Here is a 24,104-nt window from a genome sequence, read left to right as displayed (position 1 = left end):
ATTGTAGAATACACCAACTAACTACAATGGCAATTAATACAGCAATATGGCTCTCATATACTATGTACACAACCTTGCATCAAATAAGGAAAGGGAAAAAGAGAAAGGAGCTAAACCAACAGAATATTTACAGAAATTAAAATGCACATACCACACTCCAGGCGCAGCTGACCAGCAGTACAGACACCAAGTGCATGACGAATTGGGGTGGGGGGTAATCCAAAAACGACACGACACGAACTGGCAAAATCTGGAGGAGACCCTGGCTGAAAGGGTGATCAGGCCTTTCAGCTAACACGCGGGTACTCCTGCAGTTTTTGGTGCGGGACATAGTTTTATTCGAAGACCCTTACTCGTGTCAGCATCTGATTGGTCCCCAGCTCCTACACCAACCGGGTTCCGAGCTGGTGCCCTCTACGTCAACAGGTACTGCGCCCGGCACACTAAGTTTATGCACACGACACGCTGGTATTGTAGCACACGGTACCAATGTGACCTACAATTGACCAGACAGAAGGTTCGAGAATAGGCACACGGCACTATAATGTTGCACACCGCACCTTAGGGTAGCACACGGCACCACGATGTTGCACATGACACCAATGTGACCTTTTGACCGACAATTGGCCATACAGACGCCATGTTTGAGCATAGGGTTGCGACACCATTCTGCATAGATGCTATGTTTGCCTTCCTCTTTGTGCTGAGCTCATGCGATCAATGGTGGGGGACTGAGTGCAAGATCTAAAATCTGGGTATTTTATATGAGTAATATCTGATTTTCAGAGGATGTCATGAGTGATTATTTTAAAGTGGGATGATGGTTCACCAATGGTGGCCTGAGAAAAAGTTTGATTTCCTTTTGCTGTAATGAAGTTGTGTGTGTATATAGAATTTTCATGTGTTTTTCATTCCACATGAACTTTAGGAAAAGGATCTCAGTGGATGTGAACTTTTTCTTCTCTATCGACAGACTTGCACAGGCTCACAATAAGCAACCCAATACATTTTGCATCAGGAGTGGGATGGGACCAGTTGTAGTGACCTAAGTAAGACAAATGAATACACAAATTCAGAGTCTGTACATCTTTCTCCAGATGCAGGCGTGAGATAGAGAAATGCAGTAGCAATAAAAGTTGAACCTGAAATAAGACCGCCCTGAGGCAGGCTTTGACTTCAGAACAAGGTTTATGGCAGAAAATGCTCCTTTCAGTGGATGACGCAATGTAAAGGCAGAGAAGTAAAATCTACTAGGCTCTGAGGCAGTGAAAGATTGGCTCATGCAGGAAATACTTCTCTTTGAGTCCAGGCTGAGACCATTGCGGATTTATGAGATAGCTGAAACCACAACAGACTGTGAATGACCAATGTGAGGTGATATAATGGCATCAAAATTACCAATGGCAGGAAGTATTGCTGGTCTTATGGAACCCTCGTGCTGGGGCCATCACTGACGCAAGTCTAAGAAGACCTGAAACTATGGAGGCTCACAATGAAAGATGGTACTGAGATATATCTCAAGACCTTTGAAAGAGTGGCCTAAGGGAGGGATAAGTTTTGTTGTCATATCTCAAAGGAAAAGCACAACAGGCTTATAGAGGCCTGGTTACAAGAGAAGCAGGTAACTACAATAAGGCAGTGGAAGCAATCCTTTTGTGGTACATCAGCTGCACACAAAGACATCAGTGTTTTAGGCCTTTCCTCTTCCAAGATGCTGAAGAACCCAGAGCGGTTTACAGACAGCTTCATAAATGGTTGAAACCAGAGATCCATACCAAGGAGCAGACCACGAAACTAGTAATTCTAGAACAGTTCCTGACAATCTTGCCTGAAGACATCCAGGCCCAGGTCTGGGAACATTATGCAGAGACCTAGTGGTAGCTAGTCTGCCACAGGTAAGAATATACAATTGGATAATTCAAATGAGAGGTAAAGGGGGGTCCAGGTAAAAGAACCTTTAGATACTATGGTAAAACAAGGACATATTACCTTGGTTTTGTCTCAGAAGGACTTTTCTATTGTCTATAACAACCCTTATACTACTTGACTGTATTGAGATGAAGAGTTTCTCCCTTAAAAGAGCACATAGCAGCATCACCTGGGAAGCATTTGTGTGGGTAGGTAGGAGCGTCTGAGAAAGAGAAAGGAAGGATCTGACCACCTTAATGAAAGGCTATGGGAATAATGGATACTGATATTCAGCAAGATGCCAGCAAAGCCTTTGCCTTTGCCATTGAATGCTAATAGGACAGAGGGAAAGTGTGTTTCTCTTAACATCCAAACTGGCATTGTTTGCTGGGAGAATGGGCATGGGGTCATGGAGATGGGGCAGGAGTAAGATTAATTGTACAGTGAACTGGGAAAGGAGATTACTTTGAAAGAACAGATACCAGAATAAAGACTGTCCTGTTTTGTCAATAAACAAAACACCTTTCTTTACTGACTGGGAGAAATGACAAGGATGGTAATGGTGGTGGTTGACATCTCTGATTGATTGACTTTCTGGGCATGAGAGACAGTAACTATGTGAAAGGACCAGTCAGGATATACTCTCCCCCTATTTGTTTTATAAAAAGGTACTGCAGTGCCAAAGAAAGAAACCCCAGGCTAAAGAGACAGAAGAGCACCTGCTTTCTTCATGACCATCGAGCTCTACCCATCTCTAGAGCAATGAAATGTAAAAGAATCTCAGGTTCATAGTTGCTCAGAAGATTCCAGTGCTTAGAATGTTGTAAATTTTGACTTGTTATTGCAAACATGTGGTCACTAACTATAGGAAATTGATAAATGTTCTAAATGTACATATTTTTCTTTTTTTTCCTTCAAAGTCTCATTTTCAAATGTGGCAGGAGGCAGAGCTGTCTCTAATGAGAGCTTGATGCATGCCCGGCAAGGTATTGACAGCTAGGCTGGGCTGGAGGAAGAAGTGCCTGCTCCTGTTTTGCTTCTCTCACCTTCTGAGATGGCTACCTTGGCTTTCCTCTCCCCCAGTCAGGCATCTTCTACTCACCCTAATTACAGTCCTGCACCAGTCACTCACACATTCTAACCCATCACTTCCCACTTCTCTGTCACTTAAACCCGACCATATAGGCCATTAGGTCCTGGCTCCCTTGACTGGGCCCCAGTGCTGCCACCACCTCTGTCTATTTGCTTGGCTCGTTAAATGCTGTTCTCAGAGTTTGGCTCTATGCAGCATTTTAGACCAAGCCCCCCAGCCCGGGTTGACAGACTTGGGGTAGTGAGTCCTACCAGCACTCTAAATATATCTGTATAAACAGCACCTTGAAGGTTGTGCATTCTGGCCTACCCCAGAAAGAACTAGGTCAAACGGCTGCAGGAGAAGACTAGGGAGAGGGTGAATAATAAAACCCCTTGTGCCAGTAGACCCTGTTGTGACACTAGGACTGCTCTGCACAATTAGGACAAAAGCCAGTAAACCTGGATGGCTGATCACCCTGGAAATGCAAAGCATATAATTAAATTCAAAATTAAAGTTCATACAATGAGATTAGCTCTGCCACAACTAATCAGCATTGAATGGAGTGTGCTTGTTCCAGGTGCCAGTAAAGTTTGATTAGGGGGCAGTGTATTTCTCTGAGAAGAATGCAGACTTTGGGCCAAAAAGAAGAGGAACTCTCTGCTCTGCATAAGGGAAAGTTAGGAGGCACGGTCCTCACTGGGTAAAGATTGGTCTTGTTTATTACAAGATACTTGGTGTCTGAAGTGCCTGCCTGGGTTTTGGTTCAAGGTTGTGTGTTGTCTAACGGATCAGAGCACTGAATGGGGACTCAGGAGACCTGAGCTCTCCACCCAGGTTGTCTGCTGGGTGACCTAGCCCAGTTTCCCCATCTGTAAAAAGGTGATGATGATAGTGACCTCTTTTGTAAAGTACTTTGAGATCTACTTGAAAGCTGTATATACGAGCTAGATATTATTATCATGGTAATCATTGTGTACATTTCAGGAGAGTGAGGTTCTACACTCTCTAGATTGTTTATGTGAGAGACAGTGACCTCCACATCACCTCTTATTTGAAAAGATATTTAGAACTAATCATACACATTACCCCCAACTCAGGGGATTTCTTCGGGAGAAAGTGAGAATGTAGAGGGATTTGTATACATGTCCATGTTGATGCACCCAAAGAATTGTATTTCTCTAACTGTGGGGGGAGGGTGGCTCCATCCAGAAAGGATCTAAATACCTGGCTTCTGAAGCAGGAGATTCAAGTCTACTGCAAACTGAGCAAGTGGTATAATGGTTAACAAAAAAGGGAGTAAGCCATCAATAACTTGATATTAAATCTCAGACCTGCATTAACTGTTTAAACTTGTAAGAGGGTTTCTGTTATAGGATGGGCACTTACTCCCAGAACTCCCCCTTGTGTCAATGCTGACCTTAACCTGCATAATCTCTGGCAGCTTGGTGGGGAGCAACAGGGTCTGTCCCTGCCTCAGTTTCCTCTTACAGGCTATCACTAAGTTCAGTGAGGCATGTATATAACAAATGGTACTTCAAGGGTCTAGCTTTATTTAATCATTGGCCACACAGATTTGCAAGCAGGTCTTCACCCCCACTGCCCTAAACAGGGTACATGTGTGTTAAGCTTAGTTTATCTGCCTCCATCTGAGTCCATCCAGCTTCTCTGTCCAGGCTCATCACCACTAAGGCCCTTTCAACCAAGGACCCTCTTCTGGAAGCAGGCTCTTACCATCAGCTGGGAAGGTGTTCCTGGACTCAGGACCCATGCAGATGCCAAACAGCTATAGTCTCCTATGAAGCAGCATGTAGTTCCTCAACAACCTGCACTACTTACCACCATCTACTAAGGGCCTTTCACTGGGACTGATCTTCCTAGGCCTTTGCACTAATAACACTCTCAGAATCTGCTACCTCCAGGAACACCTTTCCTAACCCTCTTTTCTAGTAAGATCTCTAAACACCTTCCCTGAAAAGCCCCTTTCATCATGAGCTGCCTCTCTGTGTCTTAGAACCACCTAACTGAGCCTTCATACACCTGTATTAGGCCCAGGCATTTCTGCCACCCAGCCATATAGGTAATTAACTACTCACAGGTGGATCTGGGTTGTCTCATTCTCCTTAGCAGAGCCTGTGCCAGGTAGGCTGATTTGTAATTCACCTGAATTGATCAGGCCCCAGGACAGTTTCATTAGCATCTCTTCTCCTGTTGGCCCTGAACATGCCCCTTATCAACACAACATCCTTATACTTGTCTCATCAAGTTCAGCATTGTAGCCAACATTTTCATGGCAGCCATGAGATATATTCCTCTTCCAGGATTATTACTTCCCATCACCAATCTCTCATGTGAATATTCAGGTGAGATGATAAAAGGGAAGTACTCCTCTCCCAAGAAAATTGTGGTTTTATTGTTGATGTTTTCTTAAAGTTTGTCTCTGGATTCTCAAGCTCAATTCTTTTGATTTGTCACAAACTCATTGCCCTTCATTAGCTAGCAAGGGTGGTCAAGCTTGTCCTCCAAGGTACTGCTATCAGATAGGAAGGAGAAACCTCCTCACAGCAAAGGGGTGCCAGGGAGAAGGTCCATGGGAAGGGGCTTAAACAGATTCTATTTAATACTTGCACAGACTGAACCAAACTGTTGAACCTTTTGAGATTTGCCTTTCTCAGTGTCTGGCATTACAGTACTGGGCAACATTTCAGGCTATTCAGCAAATAATATAAACTCATGCTTCATTACTGAAACAACAAACAAATCAATAATAATAATTTTAAAAGATGTGATATTTATTTACATAGCAAGAATAATTTAAAATTGATCCCACCAGGGTTATCTGTTATGTTGGAGGCACCAATAAGTTTGGGGTACATTACCATCTCTTTTCTTTATCTAAATAAATTATGATATGTGAAATATTATTATTTATTGGCTGTAACCATTCCAATAAAATCTCTCCTCCCACCCCCATTGAGAGTGGATGGTCCATGGGATTGGTAATGGGCAACAGAACACTTTCACCTCTAAGTTTCCCTTGCCAACCTAGCTCATGTTTGTAATAATGGAAAGCTTCTTCCCTCTGTTGGCACTCTCAAGGGTGATCCCCATCCATATTGCCATGGTACCCATGGAAATTGGCAGAGTGGAATACCATAGGGAGGTTAAATGTTTTTGTTTGTTTTTTATTGTCTAGTGTGATCACTGCTGCACCATTAGGAGCCTTTTAGAATAGGGATGTGAAGTGTATTACTATTGGGACCACGCATGCCAACTTTCTCATGTGTAGAAAAGGGCTCCGCGAGAGTGGTCTCTCTGTAAACACCCCAGGCCACACCCTCCTGATTGGTGTCTGCATCACAGGGAATGTGCACTGCTTCGAGTTTCCATTTCCCTGCATCTCAACCACAGAATGGGCAAGCCACTGTGCTCTGGCTATTAAACCTGGAAGTGCCCACATATCCTTATTAGGCTACCTTGTGACTGAGATGCGAGCCATCATATATGCCCACAGACCTGCTGAGTTTCTCCATGACACAACAAAGTAAGGCTAAATTTGAAAAAAAGACGTTGTTACCTTTTGCACACTTTGATAAAAGAGGAGGTGCCATGTCCATTGGTTTTCCCTCCCCTGCCCAGGAACTGTTCACAGCCCCTGCCGTTCCTTCAGCACTGGTGGTTCATTTATTCTAATAAATAACAAAAGGGGAACTTTCCAAATTTTTTAGGGATGGGAACACGTGTGCAAATGTGTGTTTGAAAGAAAAAAAGGAGTGTGTTTTGGGGGAATTTGATTCACCATTGATGAGATTTCCCAAATTGCCCTATTCACACACATACCCTCTTCCATAGCTAGGATGACCTAGGCTGGGGACTCTACTGATGAAGGGAGAGAGAGAAAAAAAAAGAAAGAATGAACAAGAAAATAGAGAAATGGAAGAGAAGAATGCTTCCAACTAATTGCACTGTACTGTAAGAACAGAGGGAAGGACTGAGTTTTTCCAGTTACACTAACCCAAACCTCATTATACACAACCTCTTAACAGGCACAGATTGAAGGCAACAGCTCACCAGAGACTCCAGGGTGCTTCAAATACCTCACCTACTGTGGTCAGGATAAGGTTAAAGAAAAGAGATTCTGCCTTGGCCTATACAAACCCTTCTCAGGGCCTACTACCATTTCTGTCCCCACAGGCTCAAAGGGTGTTATGCCTTTCATATGTCAACCTGTCCCTTCCAGAGATTTGTCTCCAAGGGGAAGATACTCATTTAATGAATGTGATGCTATTAAGCAGGGCTTTAAATCCTAATGGATACAACACTCCTTTATTACATGAGTCAAGCACTGGAGCCAATCATGAATGAATAAATATAAAGTGTTTCTTTAAGGAAAGAAACATGAATGGCATTGTGAGTATAATTTATTCAGATTCACTTGAGTACAGTCATTCAATTTCTACAGCTAGGTACTGTTGACACAGACTTTACATACAGGAATGTCCCTATGCACTGATATGAGACCTAGCAAAGTGGATTGTCCAGATACAACCACTGTTTGTCCCTAATTTAGAAGCTAAAGGGGCACAGGAATTGTGTTTTCAGATCATTTTAATTACAGAGATTCACACACCACACACACTTTCACATCTGCCATTATTATTTTTCAGATTAATGGATGATTTCTAATTATTTCACAGAAAAAAATAATCCCTGTTTGTTTTTTACCTAGAGCATGATTTGTTTCTTTGTAATTTAGAATTAAACAATAAACAGTGATTATGCTTTAATATTTTTATATCCGCATTGGTTATCAGGCTAAGGTATGCATCCCTTTCCTATTTTATAAGAACTAAAATCTGGGATTGTACCATGAGTAGCTAATTTTATGGGGATAATACCACAAAGCACATATTATTCCCTTATGAGAAGTAAACAGCCTTCACAGATCTACTAGGTTAACTTAGTACTATTTCCTAGTAGTCAAGGGTTATAGACCTTGGTGAGCAAAGCTGAAATCTAGTTTATGGGTTTGTGCTACCTCTGTCTCTTTTAAATCAGTTTATAATGAGAACATTGATACAAATTACTCACTTTCTTATACGTTTTGGAGAAGACCCTCTAAAGATTAGTATTTCATTATTTTTCTGATCTTATTGCTAAAATAACATTTTTAATTTACAAAGAAAAACAAAACTTTCTCTCTCCGGAGGTCCATCAAGCTCCAGGATGCAAGATTTATTGGGTCTTTTTAAACACAGTATTATTATTTTCAAAAGAAAATACGGACAGATTAAAATGTCCTATTTCACCTTCTCATGATTGTAAAATGGGGTGATTCTGTGACAGATATTGTGCAGAAAATGCATTTTATTTCCTCCGAAGAAACACAAACTGAGCGGGGAGAAGGGCTCTGTCCGCCTTGCGGCTGGGCGGGTTCTTAAACTCACCAATCAGAGAGCAGCTCGTCTCTATAAATAAAGGCATCTACGGGCGGGAGTCGTGTGTAGAGAGTCTGCAAATCAACGGTGTGACGATGTCCGAAACTGCGCCTGCTGTTGCAGTGACAGCGGCTGCTGCTGCAGCTCCTGTTCCAGTTTCAAAGGCTCCAGCTAAAAAGCCGAAGAAGGCGGCAGAAAGCTCCAAAGCCCGGAAGGCTGCGGGTCCCAGCGTGACCGAGCTGATCACCAAGGCGGTGGCCGCTTCCAAGGAGCGCAAGGGGGTCTCGCTGGCAGCTCTTAAGAAGTCTCTGGCCGCGGGAGGGTACGATGTGGAGAAGAACAACAGCCGCATCAAGCTGGGGCTCAAAAGTCTGGTGAACAAGGGCACCTTGGTTCATACTAAGGGTATCGGCGCCTCGGGCTCCTTTAAACTCAGCAAGAAGCCTGGTGAGACCAAGGAAAAGGCTCCCAAGAAGCCAGCGGCAAAGCCTAAGAAACCAGCTGCCAAGAAGCCCGCCAGCGCCGCCAAGAAACCCAAAAAGGCTGCGGTGGCGAAAAAGAGTCCGAGAAAAGCCAAGAAACCAGCTGCAGCGGCCAAAAAAACGGCCAAGAGCCCGAAAAAGGTTAAAGCGGCCAAGCCTAAGAAGGCAGCTAAGAGCCCGGCTAAGGCCAAAGCGGTGAAGCCCAAGGCGGTCAAGGTCAAGCCGACGAAACCCAAAACAGTGAAGGCGAAGAGGGCCGCGCCTAAGAAGAAGTGAAATGACGTGAGATACTTGCTATAAAAAACCCAACGGCTCTTTTAAGAGCCACCCATCCCTTCCCAAAAGGAGCTGAAACACTAGATTCACTTAGTAATGTCATGGTGCCTTTTCAGTGATGCGTTCGCATCTCGACTAGCCACAAGAATCACTGGAGGGGGGCAAATAAAATGTGTGATTGTGCATCCTTAGGAAGGAATATGAAACAGCCCCTTGAGATGGTCGTTCCTTATACTGCGCCGTGTTGCAGTTTTAACATCCCTGTTAGACATAAACGGAGGCTTAAATCTATGCTGTTATTTAAAGTAGAAAGAAAACGATCTGGAACTGGAAGCACAAGCAAACTAAAGCAGCCCTGTGTTGGAGCCGAGGATCTTTTCTATACATTGCTGTTAGGGGAGTGAGCGCTAACAGCTATCGTGTAAGGGAAGGCAAGAGTTTGTTTATGAAATGATATTTACGATCATTACTCCTGTATCAGCTTCAGTCTCTGTCGGGGAGGGGGCTAGAGAACAGGGTGTGATAGGAGACGGCGATTTATAAACAAAAATTCACTTTCTACCCTCAGAGTGGATTTAAACCAGTTGTCGTTTAAAAATCCCACTCTGTAAGGATTGGCCAGTAGCTATTTTTTTCTTAAGGGGGATTCGGTGTTACATAGACTCTCCTTCGCCTCCCCCCACCATTGGAGGTGAGCGATCTCGAGCAAACGACAAATTACCTCCCAGGGAATTTGTATTTGGTTTCCAGTCAGATCCATGGCTCTTTAGATATTTATATTGTTTCTCAACGGCAAAAATTACCTATAAAGGAAAATGTGTGTACAGTTTCTCATTTTGTTGATTTAATACAACTCGTAAATATCCTAGTGCACTTTCTAAGAGGTGCTGTTAATTATTGTTGCGAAAGAACAGAAAAGGATGGATACGTTATTTTGCATTAGTATGTTTTCACTAGACTCAGAGAAAAGACACGAAGCGAGACTTGTTCTTAAGCCTCACTTTACTTCCTTAATTTCCCTGATAGGGTAGCGTAAATTGTGCTCTCACACAACTACTTAATACAAGAACAGCGAAGAAATAAAGCTCTGCAGCCCGCGCTCATACCATAACGATTTATGATAGGTTGAAAAATATTATTGTCTGAGCAGCCAATGGTGATGCGGATCTAACTCTGACCAATAGACATGTACAATGTGCCGCAGAGGACGGATCTTGACTCTCACGTCCAATAAAAAAGGAGGAAAGGGAAACTCATCATTTGCATAAGGCTTCTATAAATAGAGGGGCGGCCGCCATTATTCTGTACTCTTGTTATTAGGTATTTAGAGATTGAAGAGTACCGTACATCGAATATTTTAAAATAGAATAAATTTTATTAAGATGCCTGAGCCAGCAAAATCTGCTCCCGCTCCCAAGAAGGGCTCTAAAAAAGCTGTGACTAAGACTCAGAAGAAGGGAGATAAAAAGCGCAGAAAGACTAGGAAGGAGAGTTATTCCATCTACGTGTACAAAGTGCTGAAACAAGTTCACCCGGACACCGGTATCTCCTCTAAGGCCATGGGGATCATGAACTCCTTTGTGAACGACATCTTCGAGCGCATCGCTGGGGAAGCGTCTCGCCTGGCTCATTACAACAAGCGTTCAACCATCACTTCCAGGGAGATCCAGACCGCTGTGCGCCTGCTTCTGCCGGGGGAGTTGGCCAAACACGCTGTGTCTGAGGGCACCAAGGCCGTCACCAAGTACACCAGCTCCAAGTAAATCGTTGCTGTGAGACTACCAACACCTATAACCCAAAGGCTCTTTTAAGAGCCATCCACTTTCTCATCCAAAGAGCTCTGATATCATTAACTGTTCTTGCTTATGTTTTTCAAACTGCAACAAAGTATTTTTTTTAAAGTGCTTTAGTCTCCGGCGACTTCTGAAAGCATTTTTAAAAATTGCGTACGTCCCTTATCGGGGGGATGACGACTGATTTCGCTTTAGTAAATGGCATTAAGTCTATTTAAACTATACCGGGGTTTCAAATTGTAATGAAAAATGTCGGTGTCCCTCGTCCTCGTTCCTCCCCCCCCCCCCAAGCAATAGTTCGGTGAGGTGTCACCCCCACGAGATATAAAATGGCTAAACAGTTTGTCCGGTAAACAAAATTTGATATTTTATCAGATTACACTGTTCAGTACTCTAATTGAAGAATATTTCTAGAGGTTCGAATAAAGTTTTGGCTCCATGAATATCATCCTTGGGGGTTTGCCTCATTGTTTCTATCATTTAAGTTCCTGTAGCTAAAACTCAAATGTTTCCTCCCCTCCCGTTCTAGTTTATCTGAATAATCTTGCTATTTAGGGCTGTTAATATAAGAACAAATATAAACATTAACAAATGTTACAAATTATGGGGGTGTTACAGATCCTTTCAGTGCGAATACAGTGGCTTTTAAAAGAGCCTTTGGGTCATTTGGAAACTGCAGAAGATGGCTGTGCTGAGCAGCCTGTAAACCCTCTCACTACGGACGTAACTGGATGTCCTTGGGCAGGATGGGGACTCTCTTGGCGCGAATAGCACACTGGTTAAAGTTATCTTCAGAGAGCCGCACCAAGTAGGTTGCGCTGGCCCCCTATCGGGCCATAACGGCCGAGCCGCTGGAAGCACAGATTGGAAGCGGTCGCCACAAGCTGACTGGTTCCCTGAAATTCAGGATCCTAGTACCAGTACAGATCCCAGTACCGCGTTTTTCTGCTGCCCCCCCCCCCCCCAGTCTACAAAACCGCCTTCCCTTTTCTGCTACCTCGGTGCATATTTATTTCTTCTATTGTATCAGAGGCTCCATGTCTCGCTATTTTTCTTTCAAAACGACCAGTTCATTAATCAATATCATCCCTGTTCTCTTTCTCTTAACTGTTGAACAACCATCACGCACACAAATCCCCGGAGAGAAGAAAGGGGCGAGGATAATCGTTAACCCACAGAATGGGCTGAAACCTCTCTCGATCCTCCTATTTTGTTTTAATTTGCGATTATTTAGAGGGCGGCACAACTAACCTTCAGTAATTCTCCCCTCTGAGACTGTGGGGCACTGCGCCCTCATGAAGGATCTCTCTAATTTCCTTCAGTCCTGCCTTAAATAGATGAAAGACTGGAGAAGTTCTTAAATAGTAATTACTTGCAATAAATGAAAGGATTACGTTTCGGTGTCTACAGTTTCATTCTGATACATCTTCGAGCAAAAGAATCTACTTGGCTTAATATGCGGCGTTAAGGAGAACAGGACACAATAATGTCGCTTTCGTTGTCTCGCATCTTCCATCCCTCCTCTAAAAAGATCGCATTTGTGTTTAGTTTCCAATTAGATTGCCTTGTGCTTTACAAAGGGGTTGTTCAAGCCTCCTGCTCATCATTCACATACCCTAATCCAAAATAACCCATTGGCGGCTTGTTTACAGGTTACTTTTAACCAGATTGAGAATAAAAGATTTCCACGTGATCAATCTGATTACAAGTAAAATTAAAAATCCTTTGACTACCCCCACGCACAGAAGTCTACCACTTTTGTTCTTCGAATTGCACGTGAATTTGACATATTTCTAGAGTTTGTCAGATAATCACCTCAAAGTGGGAAAGGAACTTGAAACTAAAGTTTTAAACAGTAACTTTCTATTTGGCACTTTTTCTTTAGACATTAATAGGGAATAAATGCATTTTACTGAAGGACTGGAGAACACCACTCGGACTAAATTAGAAATCAGTTTACCTGCAATGCTGTACCACCTCAGAACACTTACATTATAGGCGTGCTACAACTCCTTTAAGTGGGAATTTAGTGGCTCTTAAAAGAGCCTTTGGGTCATTTGGAAGATGGCTGAGCAGCATTTAAGCTCTCTCGCCACGGATACGCCGGGCTAACTGGATGTCCTTGGGCATGATGGTGACTCTTTTGGCGTGAATAGCGCACAGATTGGTATCCTCAAAGAGCCCCACCAAGTAGGCTTCGCTGGCCTCCTGCAGGGCCATAACGGCCGAGCTCTGGAAACGCAAGTCGGTCTTGAAGTCCTGGGCGATTTCACGCACCAGGCGCTGGAAGGGCAGCTTGCGGATGAGCAGCTCAGTGGATTTCTGGTAGCGGCGGATCTCCCGCAGGGCCACAGTGCCGGGGCGATAGCGATGAGGCTTCTTCACTCCCCCAGTGGCAGGCGCGCTCTTCCGGGCAGCTTTAGTAGCCAGCTGCTTACGGGGGGCTTTGCCGCCGGTGGATTTACGGGCTGTCTGCTTGGTCCTGGCCATTCTAACCAAAACAGGAAGTTACTAGCTCTGAAACAGAACGGAGGAAAAGAAACGTTGTTGCGGCACTAGCTTTATTTATAGGAAAACGCTCCTTCTTGATTGGCTGCTGGGAACGAGCCAGCTGTCATTGGGTAATTTTGAAAATTTGAAAAGCCCGCTCTGTAATATTGAAATACGACCCTTCCCGCCTCACCACCATCCTGGAGCTTACGGCTTTCCCGAATGTGGTGGCACCACAGCTCATTTCCCTGAAATTCATGATTCTCGGACCTCCCAGCTCCGACCATTTCTGCGGTTTCCTCTCTCCGAAACTTCAAGATACAGATTCCATCTTTCCTTCGCTACCACCTCAGTTTCTTGTTCTTGTATATCGGCGGCTCCTCTGTGTCTCACTACTTCTTTCAAAATGGCCAGTTAATGAACGTCATTCCCGCTCTTTCTTTCTCTTACAGCTAAACATCTCTGGAGACAGGGAAGGGTAATAGCTAAACCACAGAATGCATCGAAAATCTCCCCATTTTCATCGTGTTTCACGTTTCAGTTTGTGGTTATTTGGAGGGTTGCAGGATCCTTCCATTCTAACCCCGCTTTCAGGCTGAGAACACTCCGCCCTTTAGTTTCCTTTCGTCCTGCCTGAAACCTTAATTAAACACGCGAGACCGAAGGAATCACCTGCGTTTCAATTCTTGCCCAGTAAAAGGATTAAATTTCTGTTTTACAGCTTAATCTATTTCTGTTCACAATAATCTACTTGGTGTAATAAGTGACCGTAATGAGTGGAAAACTAGGACACAAATCATTAGATACCCGGTACTTTCTCCTTCCGCCTGGGGAACATAATTTTATACCGAAGGAGTATTCAAACTCCCACCTCCACCCCTGACCCGCAGAGGGAGAGACTGTTTAAGTAGTTATGAATAGTCTTTAGGAGGAAATATATGGGAGGGTTATCACTAACTCATCTGTTAACAGAGGGGATTTATCAAACTAACCAATGTGTCAAATCCCTGCCTCATCCGCAGTTTCTCCATTTCCCTTACTCACGGCCTCCCTCCCCCTCTTTCGAGGCGGAAGCTGCTGTGCGAGGAATAGTTTTAACTAAACTTTCTAGCCTGGACGGGAAAGTCCTCGGTTATCCCTTCCTAGGAGATATAGCTTACGGTGCCTCGGCTACTGCTGCAAGCCAGCTGCCCAAACAGAGTAGCTCTGAGAGTACCAAGGACATCTCCCTGAAAAGGGTCTCTTTCTCTAGACAGTGTTCAGAACCACCTACCCCTTATTAAAATAACTTTAATACTTTTATTTAAATCTATTCTCTGAATACGGTACAAATTAAAATTAAGCACCACATACAACAGGAAGGAACGGAATTAGACTTTTTGTGAGTCTTCTCCTGAGCCCTCCTACACGTATCAGTTAGCATTCAATTTTTTGTTTCAGATTTAGGGATATAATATATATGGAACTAGAGAACAGACAGCTGCTTTCATACAATGTTTCTCATAGATCAACGGCTGAGAACAGATTTCTGGTAAAGAGTAAGAAATTGGGAATTATCACGTAATAATAAACAACTTGATGTGCAAGGTAAAAGTCTTTCCCCATATGTTTGAAGGAAGCTACTAAAAATGACACTTCTTATTGTGAAAGTCTGGGGAGGCTTGAAAAGGGCCTTTGTATTGCTGATGTTTTGCTCTTATGGGAGAAGGAAAAAGTAAAGCATCCTCAATAAAGCTAGCAGCATCACAGATCACATTATTCAGGTTTTATTCAGCACTCTCTTCCAGATGCGTTTATACCTCTACAGCGATCCAAGCTTTGAAATACCGTGCACGTTATGGTGAAACACTTTCCGATGGCCCTTCGCGTACCGTTTCCCGAGTCCAGTTTAGACTATAGTTTATGCAATGAATCATCACCTGAGGCTGAGATCCATGGGAGACGACCTGATTGAGAACTGTCACGAAAAACAAGGGCGGGGTCTATTCTCTGTTATCCTCCGCCACTAGGCTCTGTCGTCCTGATGCCTGAAAAGTGGCGGATTATTAGCCTGGCCCTTCCGCTCGCCATTATCTGAGCATTGCTCCGTTTAGACTCCGATATATAATCATTTTCCCCCAAACTTTGGCAGATTATCAAATCCTATCTCTACTAATTATTAATTCAACGGAATCTCTGATTTTCTGGCAATACCTAGCGTCTCTGTGAATTGTTTACAATACCAGCAGCTGTCAAAGGGCGTTTTTCATTTGCCATTACCATATTTTGCCTCCTTGAGGACCTTCTGGTAAAACTGCTTCACTTTTGTGCCTATTTTGGTTTCAAACTGCTCCTTTGATTTTTATGGATTTGCAGCCTGCGGTAAAATATGACCAATCAGGTTTCGTGACATATCAACCTCTCTCCTGCTCCCCTGCATTCGCCGTCATTACCCCAAGTGTGCGAAAAGAGAACTAATGTGATAAGTGCACATTTACTGTATTTCATCCAAAGATAGAGCAGGGCCCTCTTGTATTATCGGATACTGTATTCTTTTCTTTCGTTCATTACGTTCGTTCATTAGGACGTATGTTCCTTTTCCATTATTATTCCCGTTGCAGTACCATACTGTAAGTAGTCGACTAGTGATTTGAATGGCTGTACAAATAATCAAGCAGAGTCATTTTCCACGTCAGGAAAAGGAACTCATTCAAATAACTAATAAGGAGAAAGAATTATTTTATGTGGGAAAGGCTTCGAAATTGCTTAAAGAAAACGGGGAACAATACTTATAATTTGCTATACACACGTGACAGCAAAAAAGTCAATACACCTTAATGCTAACTATGCTTTACTATAACACAGTTTTAACTATGAGTCCGCAGATCTTTAGAAAGCATGGATTAAAATGATCACTAAGGGTTCTAGGGCACTGATGAAAATAAAATGCGTCATCCTTTCTCATTTATTACCCTCTACTGCCATCTAACGGGCACTCCTTTTCAAGCTGCAGAATTTTAAAATACTGTAACATTGCAGTATTTGCTATTAACATCAAAAAACATACAAACCAATAGTAATACAATAATAAATATCCTTTGTTCATCTCTGTAACTCTTACATTAAGATTACAGATAACAGGGTGATGAGGACAGTATAAGAACCTATATAGCATACAAAAGAATAGGAAGGACTCCCTTTGTAACATTAATGGCACTTACCCCCACAGTGTAGTACAGTGTCATATATTTTACCAGATTGCTACAAATCCCCCTGGCAAGAATAGACCATTGTGATTCACATCAATAAGAAATGAGGTTTGTTGTGTCTTTGGGTGTAAATTCACCTCTTCTTGTCACAGTGTGAGTCATGGTGACCTGCTGACAGTAATCCTTCCATCAGTGAACACAACGAAGTGCAGTTGCGATGCATGGTGATGAATGAAGGAATACAATTCTGTGGGACACAACATACCACATAAAATTACACATTATAGCAGATGGACAGCTCTGCTATAGTTAAGGTTAAGACCAGCTTTCTGTTTAAAGCTCAAACTCTTTTAGGTGCTCTAAAATCTGCATGGTTACTCAGATTGCCATGAAATTTAGCTTGTCTCATGTGGGTGCAGGGTTCAGTTAGTGGTCCAAATTGGGAGCCCTTTGACCAAGGGGTTCCTGAGATATAGCCCCTCCTCAAAAAAGCTTTTCTTAAAGTTGAGAGATTCTGCCAAACATTTTTTTTTGCTCATATATAGAGATCAAACCGGGGTTCAGATCATTGCACCAGGATCTCCAAGCTTGAGGGTTACCCCAACAAAGACCATAGCAACCACCAGCCCCTTAGTTAGTTGGGAATTGGTCCTGCTTTGATCAGGGGGGGTGGACTAGATGACGTCCTGAGGTTCCTTCCAAACCTGATATTCTATGAGTCTATGATTCTTAAGAGAAATTCAAATAAAACATTATTTGAAAAAGATTTTTCTTATCCAGTAAGGTTCATCACATGCCTCATGTGCTTGATCTTTATCCTTATAGAATTACACTGAGCATTTCTTCTCCCCTCCCTCCCCAATTATTATTTCCAGGAAATCTAATAAAACTATTTTTTTATTATAATACCAAAAACATACAAGTGTTTGCTGACATGGAAAGGGCATTCTAGGAGGTAGTGGAGCAAGTGTAATGGGTAGGAGGGGTTTAGGGAGGGAGATAAATGGGGATAGGTAGTAGGGGAGATGAAAGGGGTTGGAGGCTCAGGTGAAAGAACTGGGAAAGGGACATGGGAGTGAGTAGCATGCAGTCTGGGGGGCAGGAACCCTCTCAGCCCCACATTCTCCTCCCCTTTTGTATGTGCCAGAATGTGGTGGTGGGCTGACCCCTCTCCCTACCCCCAGAGGGTGTCTGAGCCCTACTTCCTGCTCCCCTGTGTGTGCCAGGATTTGGGGATCTCCAACCACTCTGCAGGGGTGGTGGTGGTCTGAGACACTTTCAGAGCTCCCTCATGTGAGCTGGGATCTGGGGATTCCTGTCCCATGTTGGGTGAGGATTACCACATACCCAGGACTGAGACATTCAGGTTTATCAATTAAAACCTTCCCCCAAGAGGTGGAGACAGGTGGTGGTGGTCGGGGACTCCCTCCTAAGAGAGACGGAGTTATCCATCTGCCGTCCAGATCAGGAAGCTCGAGAAGTGTGCTGCTTGCCTGGAGCTAGAATTTGGGATTTGATGGAGTGTCTGTCAAGACTGATCAAGGCCTCAGACCGCTTCCCTTTCCTACTTCTCCACATGGGCACCAATGATACTGCCAAGAATGACCTTGGGTGGGTCACTGCAGACTACGTGGCTCTGAGAAGAAGGATAAAAGAGTTTAAGGTGTAAGTCGTGTTCTTGTCCATTCTCCCTGTTGAAGAAAAAGGCCCAGAAAGGGACCATTGAATTGTGGAGGTAAATGCGTGGTTTCGGAGAGAAGGCTTTGGATTCTTTGACCATGGGATGTTGTTCCAGGAAGAAGGATTTCTAGGGAGAGATGGGATCCACCTAATGAAGAGAGGGAAGAGCATTTTCGCAGGCAGGCTTGCTAACCTAGTGAGGAGGGCTTTAAACTAGGTTCGCCGGGGGATGGAAACTTAAGCCCAGAGGTAAGTGGGGAAGCGGGATACTGGGAGGAAACACAAAGAGGAGGATGCAACAGGGTAGGCCTCCCGATTCTTCCTGAGGAAGTAGGGCAAGATAACTAGCCCATTAGGTGCCTGTAGACGAACGCAAGAAGCCTGGGAAACAAACCGGAAGAACTGGAAGTCCTGACACAGTCAAGAAACTATGATGTGACTGGAATAACAGAGACTTGGTGGAGTAACTCACATGACTGGAGGACTGTCATGGATGGATATAAACTGTTCAGGAAGGACAGGAGAGGAGAAAAGGTGGAGGAGTTGCACTATATGTAAGAGAGCAGCATGATTGCTCAGAGCTCCAATATGAAACTGGAGAAAAGCCTGTTGAGAGTCTTTGGGTTAAGTTTAGAGGCAAGAGCAACAAGGGTGATGTGGTGGGTGTCTGTTACAGACCACCAGACCAGGAGGAGGAGGTAGACGAGGCTTTCTTCAGACAACTAACAAATTTCCAGATCACAGGGCCCTGGTTCTCATAGGGAACTTTGATTACCCTGACATCTGCTGGGAGAGCAATATAGCTATGCACAGAAAATCCAGAAAGTTTTTGGAAAGTGTTGGGGACAACTTCCTGGTGCAAGGGCTGGAGGAACCAACTAGGGGCCGTGCTCCTCTTGACCTGCTGCTCACGAACAGGAACTGGTAGGAGTAGAAGTGGGTGGAAACCTGGACAGCAGTGACCATGAGATGGTTGAGTTCAGGATCCTTACAAAAGGAAGAAAGGAGAGCAGCAGAATACTGACCCTGGATTTCAGAAAAGCAGACTTTGACTCCCTCAGGGAACTGATAGGCAGGATCCCCTGTGAGACTAATATGAGGGGGAAAGGAGTCCAGGAGAGCTAGCTATATTTTAAAGAAGCCTTATTGAGGGCACAGGAACAAACCATCCTGATGTGCAGAAAGAATAGCAAATATGTCAGGCGACCAGCTTGGCTTAACAGAGAAATCTTTGGTGAGCTTAAACATAAAAAGGAAGCTTTTAAGAAGTGGAAACTTGGACAGATAACTAGGGAGGAATTTAAAAATATTGCTTGAGCATGCAGGGATGTAATGAGGAAGGCCAAAGCACAACTGGAGTTGCAGCTAGCTAGGGATGTGAAGGGTAACAAGAAGGTTTTTTACAGGTATGTTAGAAACAAAAAGAAGGTTGGGGAAGTGTGGGACCCTTACTGAATGGGGGAGGCAACCTAGTGACAGAATGTGGAACAAGCTGAAGTACTCAATGCTTTTGTGGACTCATTGGGAATGAACATGAAGCAGCCCACAGGAACGGGGGTTTATTTGGGTCATTCGCGCCGCAGAGCGGACACCCTTGCTGGAAAGCAAATGAATGGGAACACCTTTACAGATCAATTGTACCTTTCATTTTCTTTGGGTAGAGGACTCGATGTACTACAAAAATTACTTAGAAGATTCAATACTAATGTTACAATCGAGCATCCCCTCTATACATTGTTAGGGGAGTGAGTTACTGTAACTCCACGCTTCTTGTGTGAGGGAGAGGAGTTGTGTGCGCCTGAGAGAATATAGCTTTGGCCACCAGGTGGGGGTGAGGAGAAATGTGATCATCTATAGACAAGAATCCCTTTTCTAGTCTAGGGATGGGAGCAGGGTTAAGTTTGAAAAGCCTACTCCGCTCTGCAAGGGATTGTCCCTTCACAATCTGCACAGCTCGATCTTTTAAGGGGGAAAAAAACGTTATATAAATGCTGCTTTGCCATCTAGCTGAGGAAATAATTTAAGAGAAGATTGTACTTAACACCAGATACCTCCCTCTCAGGATATTTTATATAGGTTCTAGTCAGATTAGAAACACTCCCTGCCACCCAAGTAGAAATGATCTATAAAGAAAGTATGAGATATCCCATTTTTCATATTTTCTAACCCACAACCAGACCTAACTGCTGCTGGTTAATATATCAAATAGTAAAAACATGGCTTTTTTTTAACATACCGTTTACTACTAAGAAAGTCAGCGATAACAGCTATTTTTTGATTTTGTGGGTGGCTCTGAAAAGAGCCTTTGGGTTTTTTTTGAGGAAAGATTATTTTTCGGGTTTTACTTGCTCTTAGCCTTGTGACTCTCGGTTTTCTTGGGCAGCAGTACAGCCTGGATGTTGGGCAGGACACCCCCCTGAGCGATTGTCACTTTCCCCAGCAGCTTGTTGAGCTCCTCATCGTTACGGATGGCGAGCTGCAGATGGCGAGGAATGATCCTGGTTTTCTTGTTGTCCCGAGCAGCATTGCCGGCCAGTTCCAGAATCTCAGCGGTCAGATACTCCAGCACCGCGGCCATATAGACCGGAGCTCCAGCCCCGACCCGCTCAGCATAATTACCTTTGCGGAGCAACCGATGCACACGGCCCACTGGGAACTGCAGCCCAGCCCGCGAAGAGCGAGACTTCGCCTTAGCTCGCACTTTACCTCCCTGCTTTCCTCGGCCTGACATGATTGATGATCGCTTTAAGCAGCACTCACAGAAACAAAAGAAAAAAAGAAATACGAATGAGCTGACTATAGCCTACTCTACCCTTATATACGTTCTATTTGAAGAGGTAAGCGCTTTTTGATAGGCTGAAGTAGCGTTAGTATCTAAACAGCCAATGGAGACGCGGATCCAACTCTGACCAATAGTGGAGTTCGATGTGCCTGTGGAGACGTCTCTTATGCGTCCACCCAATAGTAAATCATCAAGGAGAGTCGATTATTTGCATAAGATATCTATAAATACTGCAGTAGTAGCAGTGGTTCGTGTTATTCACGCTGAATACCGGTGGGTGTGAGTGAGTGAAGCACGCGGTAAAGCAGAAGCTGTCAAAAATGCCGGAGCCAGCAAAATCTGCTCCCGCTCCTAAGAAAGGATCTAAGAAAGCTGTGACTAAGGTTCAAAAAAAGGGGGATAAGAAACGTAGAAAGAGCAGAAAAGAAAGTTATTCCATCTATGTTTATAAAGTGCTGAAACAAGTTCATCCGGATACTGGCATCTCCTCGAAGGCTATGGGTATAATGAACTCTTTTGTAAATGACATCTTTGAGCGCATTGCTGGGGAGGCGTCTCGCCTGGCACATTATAACAAGCGTTCAACTATCACTTCCCGGGAGATCCAGACCGCTGTAAGACTGCTGCTGCCGGGGGAACTAGCCAAACACGCTGTGTCTGAGGGTACCAAGGCTGTCACCAAATACACCAGCTCTAAGTAAATGGCTTACTAGCTGACCACTAAATCTATAACCCAAAGGCTCTTTTAAGAGCCATCCATCTTTTCAATGAAAGAGCTCGATTGTCATTAACAGCATCATGTGTTCTCCAAACTACATTAGTATTTAAAAAAAAACAAAAAGGCTTAATATATTGGAAGGAATAGGAATGGTTTTCACTATATGTGACACTAAGTACTTCTAGTTCCTAGTCAACCCCTATAAAAATGATTTACAGATAGGACCATTCTGTCCAGCTCTGGCTTCCTGTAGGAGAACATTAGGGGGAGAAAAGAAAAAGGGAATCTCTCTCTGATGGAAGATTTTTGGCTAGCAGCCTTTAAGATTTTACAGCTAAACGCAGAAATACGAGTGAAATGCTATTTAAAGGTGAACATCCAAATTATTGACTAGATTTAAAAAAAGCCCGACCTAGTCATAACAGGACACAATTATTCAATCCACTTAGAAAACACTAATCATCGCCAGTTGAAGTGAAGCTCATTTCAACCAAATCAGCTACCCAAACCAAGTTTTAAATGCTCATATAGTCAGTCATCTTCAATTAAGCGCAACACAAATAGAGAACACATGATGGGTTTGTTACAGCTCCTTTCAGTGTGAATGTAGTGGCTCTTAAAAGAGCCTTTGGGTCGTTTGGAGTTTTCGTTACTAGAAGCTGAAGGGCAGCCTTTAAGCTCTCTCGCCTCGGATACGCCGGGCTAACTGGATGTCCTTGGGCATGATGGTGACTCTCTTGGCGTGAATAGCGCACAGGTTGGTGTCCTCAAAGAGCCCCACCAAGTAGGCTTCGCTCGCCTCCTGCAGGGCCATAACGGCCGAGCTCTGGAAGCGCAAGTCGGTCTTGAAGTCCTGGGCGATTTCACGCACCAGGCGCTGGAAGGGCAGCTTGCGGATGAGCAGCTCAGTGGATTTCTGGTAGCGGCGGATCTCTCGCAGGGCTACAGTGCCGGGGCGATAGCGATGAGGCTTCTTCACTCCCCCAGTGGCAGGCGCGCTCTTCCGGGCGGCTTTAGTAGCCAGCTGCTTACGGGGGGCTTTGCCACCGGTGGATTTACGGGCGGTCTGCTTGGTCCTGGCCATTTTCAACAGCTCACACTATTGCCTCTTACAGACCAATGCAAAAACTGAGGTATTTATAGGCAAACTCTCCTTTCTGATTGGCTGATCGGAAGGAGCCAGATGTCATTGGATATTTTGAAAATTTGAAAAACCCGCTTTTTAATAGAGAAATACGACATTTCCCGCCTTGCCACCATCCTAGCACTTACTGGGTTTTGTTTTGGTTTTTTTTTGAAAACGGCTTCCGGGGGCGGGACGACGGACATGTTCTGTGAAATTTACGATTCTTGGACTACATCAGCATAGGTGTTTTTTAAATATCTCCTCTCTCTGAAATATCACTTTACAAAGCCATTCATTATTTCCGTGCACTTAAAAAAAATCGGAGGCTCCATGTCTCACTCTTAGTCTTGCAAAATTTCCAGCTTGCAAGACGTCTGCTGCTGCCGAGGGAACTAGCCAAACAGATTGTGATCAAGGACACCAATTTTTCTCCACCTGGAGGATTTCTTGCTGCAGAAAGTGTTCCGAATTACCCACCTTGCAGTAAAAGAGCTGTAATAGTGGACTTTAAATCGCTTATTTGCGTATATTGCAAGTTATATATGAAGTAACATATAATTGGAGCCAAATTAGGCTTTTGTGTGTTATCCTGAATCCTTATATGTACCATTAGCAATTTCATTGTTTCAGCCTGACAGTGATTGTTTTTTTTCCCCCCTGACATGTAATGAAGGAACTCAGAACACAGATTTTCCTGTTTCTTATAAATCAATGGATATTATTACTTTAAAAAGAATATTAATGTTAAGTAATAAGTGTAATATTATTTAGTTGGGCATTATTACTATATAATTTGTCCAATAGATTGAAAATCTGTTGGATATTGTTTTCATTTGTGGATATTTAGGTGGTAGCACAAATATCCTTCAATTCTTCCCCCTCTCAGACTTAGGGGTACTCTGCCTTCATGAAGGACTGCTTTATTCTCCTGTCCTGCCTTAAACCTTAATCAAACCTTAAACAAATTATTAAACGGTAATCCCTTGCAATACTTAAGTAGTAAAAGGCAGCAGTTTTTCTATCTAGATTTTCATCCTGATATATCTTTGCTCATAAGAATCAACCTGGCTTAATATGTGGTCCAAAGCAGCAGACAAAGGGGATAAAAATAGAAGATAACAATCTCCCTTTCTCCCTCCTCCTCTCCCACA

The 24,104-nt window shown here is 43.7% G+C and overlaps 5 protein-coding genes across 5 annotated transcripts; 3 read left to right on the top strand and 2 right to left on the bottom strand.

Annotated features, from left to right (window-relative positions):
- The first annotated feature begins 8,372 nt into the window (after positions 1–8,372).
- On the top strand, positions 8,373–9,176 carry LOC123362082 (histone H1-like). The gene has a single exon (XM_045002383.1). It carries the CDS (start codon positions 8,514–8,516, stop codon positions 9,174–9,176), a length of 663 nt encoding a protein of 220 aa, XP_044858318.1. The 5' UTR covers positions 8,373–8,513.
- A 1,380-nt stretch (positions 9,177–10,556) lies between these two features.
- On the top strand, positions 10,557–11,449 carry LOC123362083 (histone H2B 8). The gene has a single exon (XM_045002384.1). The coding sequence runs from the start codon at positions 10,559–10,561 to the stop codon at positions 10,937–10,939; it is 381 nt and encodes a 126-aa protein (XP_044858319.1). The 5' UTR covers positions 10,557–10,558; the 3' UTR covers positions 10,940–11,449.
- Positions 11,450–13,003: 1,554 nt separating this feature from the next.
- Positions 13,004–22,923, bottom strand: LOC123343830. The gene is made up of 3 exons (XM_044979308.1): positions 22,503–22,923; positions 20,673–20,946; positions 13,004–13,469 (listed from the first exon to the last, which is right to left on the bottom strand). Exons 1-3 carry the CDS (start codon positions 22,909–22,911, stop codon positions 13,049–13,051), a joined length of 1,104 nt encoding a protein of 367 aa, XP_044835243.1. The 5' UTR covers positions 22,912–22,923; the 3' UTR covers positions 13,004–13,048.
- LOC123345609 (histone H2A.J) lies at positions 20,604–21,072 on the bottom strand. Its single transcript, XM_044982600.1, has one exon. It carries the CDS (start codon positions 21,056–21,058, stop codon positions 20,669–20,671), a length of 390 nt encoding a protein of 129 aa, XP_044838535.1. The 5' UTR covers positions 21,059–21,072; the 3' UTR covers positions 20,604–20,668.
- On the top strand, positions 21,386–21,834 carry LOC123345620 (histone H2B 5-like). The gene has a single exon (XM_044982610.1). The coding sequence runs from the start codon at positions 21,430–21,432 to the stop codon at positions 21,808–21,810; it is 381 nt and encodes a 126-aa protein (XP_044838545.1). The 5' UTR covers positions 21,386–21,429; the 3' UTR covers positions 21,811–21,834.
- Positions 22,924–24,104: the final 1,181 nt, after the last annotated feature.

The sequence above is a fragment of the Mauremys mutica genome, chromosome 1 (assembly GCF_020497125.1).
Source record: "Mauremys mutica isolate MM-2020 ecotype Southern chromosome 1, ASM2049712v1, whole genome shotgun sequence".
Classification (NCBI taxonomy): domain Eukaryota; kingdom Metazoa; phylum Chordata; order Testudines; family Geoemydidae; genus Mauremys; species Mauremys mutica.
Note: the sequence above shows the minus strand (reverse complement) of the source record. Positions and strands in the feature narration are given on the sequence as shown.

Excerpts from the sequence above, each read along its gene's own strand:
- LOC123362083 (XM_045002384.1), top strand. The coding sequence starts at position 10,559 with ATGCCTGAGCCAGCAAAATCTGCTCCCGCTCCCAAGAAGGGCTCTAAA.
- LOC123362082 (XM_045002383.1), top strand. The coding sequence starts at position 8,514 with ATGTCCGAAACTGCGCCTGCTGTTGCAGTGACAGCGGCTGCTGCTGCA.
- LOC123345609 (XM_044982600.1), bottom strand. The coding sequence starts at position 21,058 with ATGTCAGGCCGAGGAAAGCAGGGAGGTAAAGTGCGAGCTAAGGCGAAG.
- LOC123345620 (XM_044982610.1), top strand. The coding sequence starts at position 21,430 with ATGCCGGAGCCAGCAAAATCTGCTCCCGCTCCTAAGAAAGGATCTAAG.
- LOC123343830 (XM_044979308.1), bottom strand. The coding sequence starts at position 22,911 with ATGGCCAGGACCAAGCAGACCGCCCGTAAATCCACCGGTGGCAAAGCC. Across the intron at positions 20,947-22,502 it reads TATCCGAGGCGAGAGAGCTT|GTAATTATGCTGAGCGGGTC; the intron begins AAAGGCTGCCCT and ends TGCTCCGCAAAG. Across the intron at positions 13,470-20,672 it reads AGTCACAAGGCTAAGAGCAA|TTTGGTTAGAATGGCCAGGA; the intron begins GTAAAACCCGAA and ends GTAACTTCCTGT.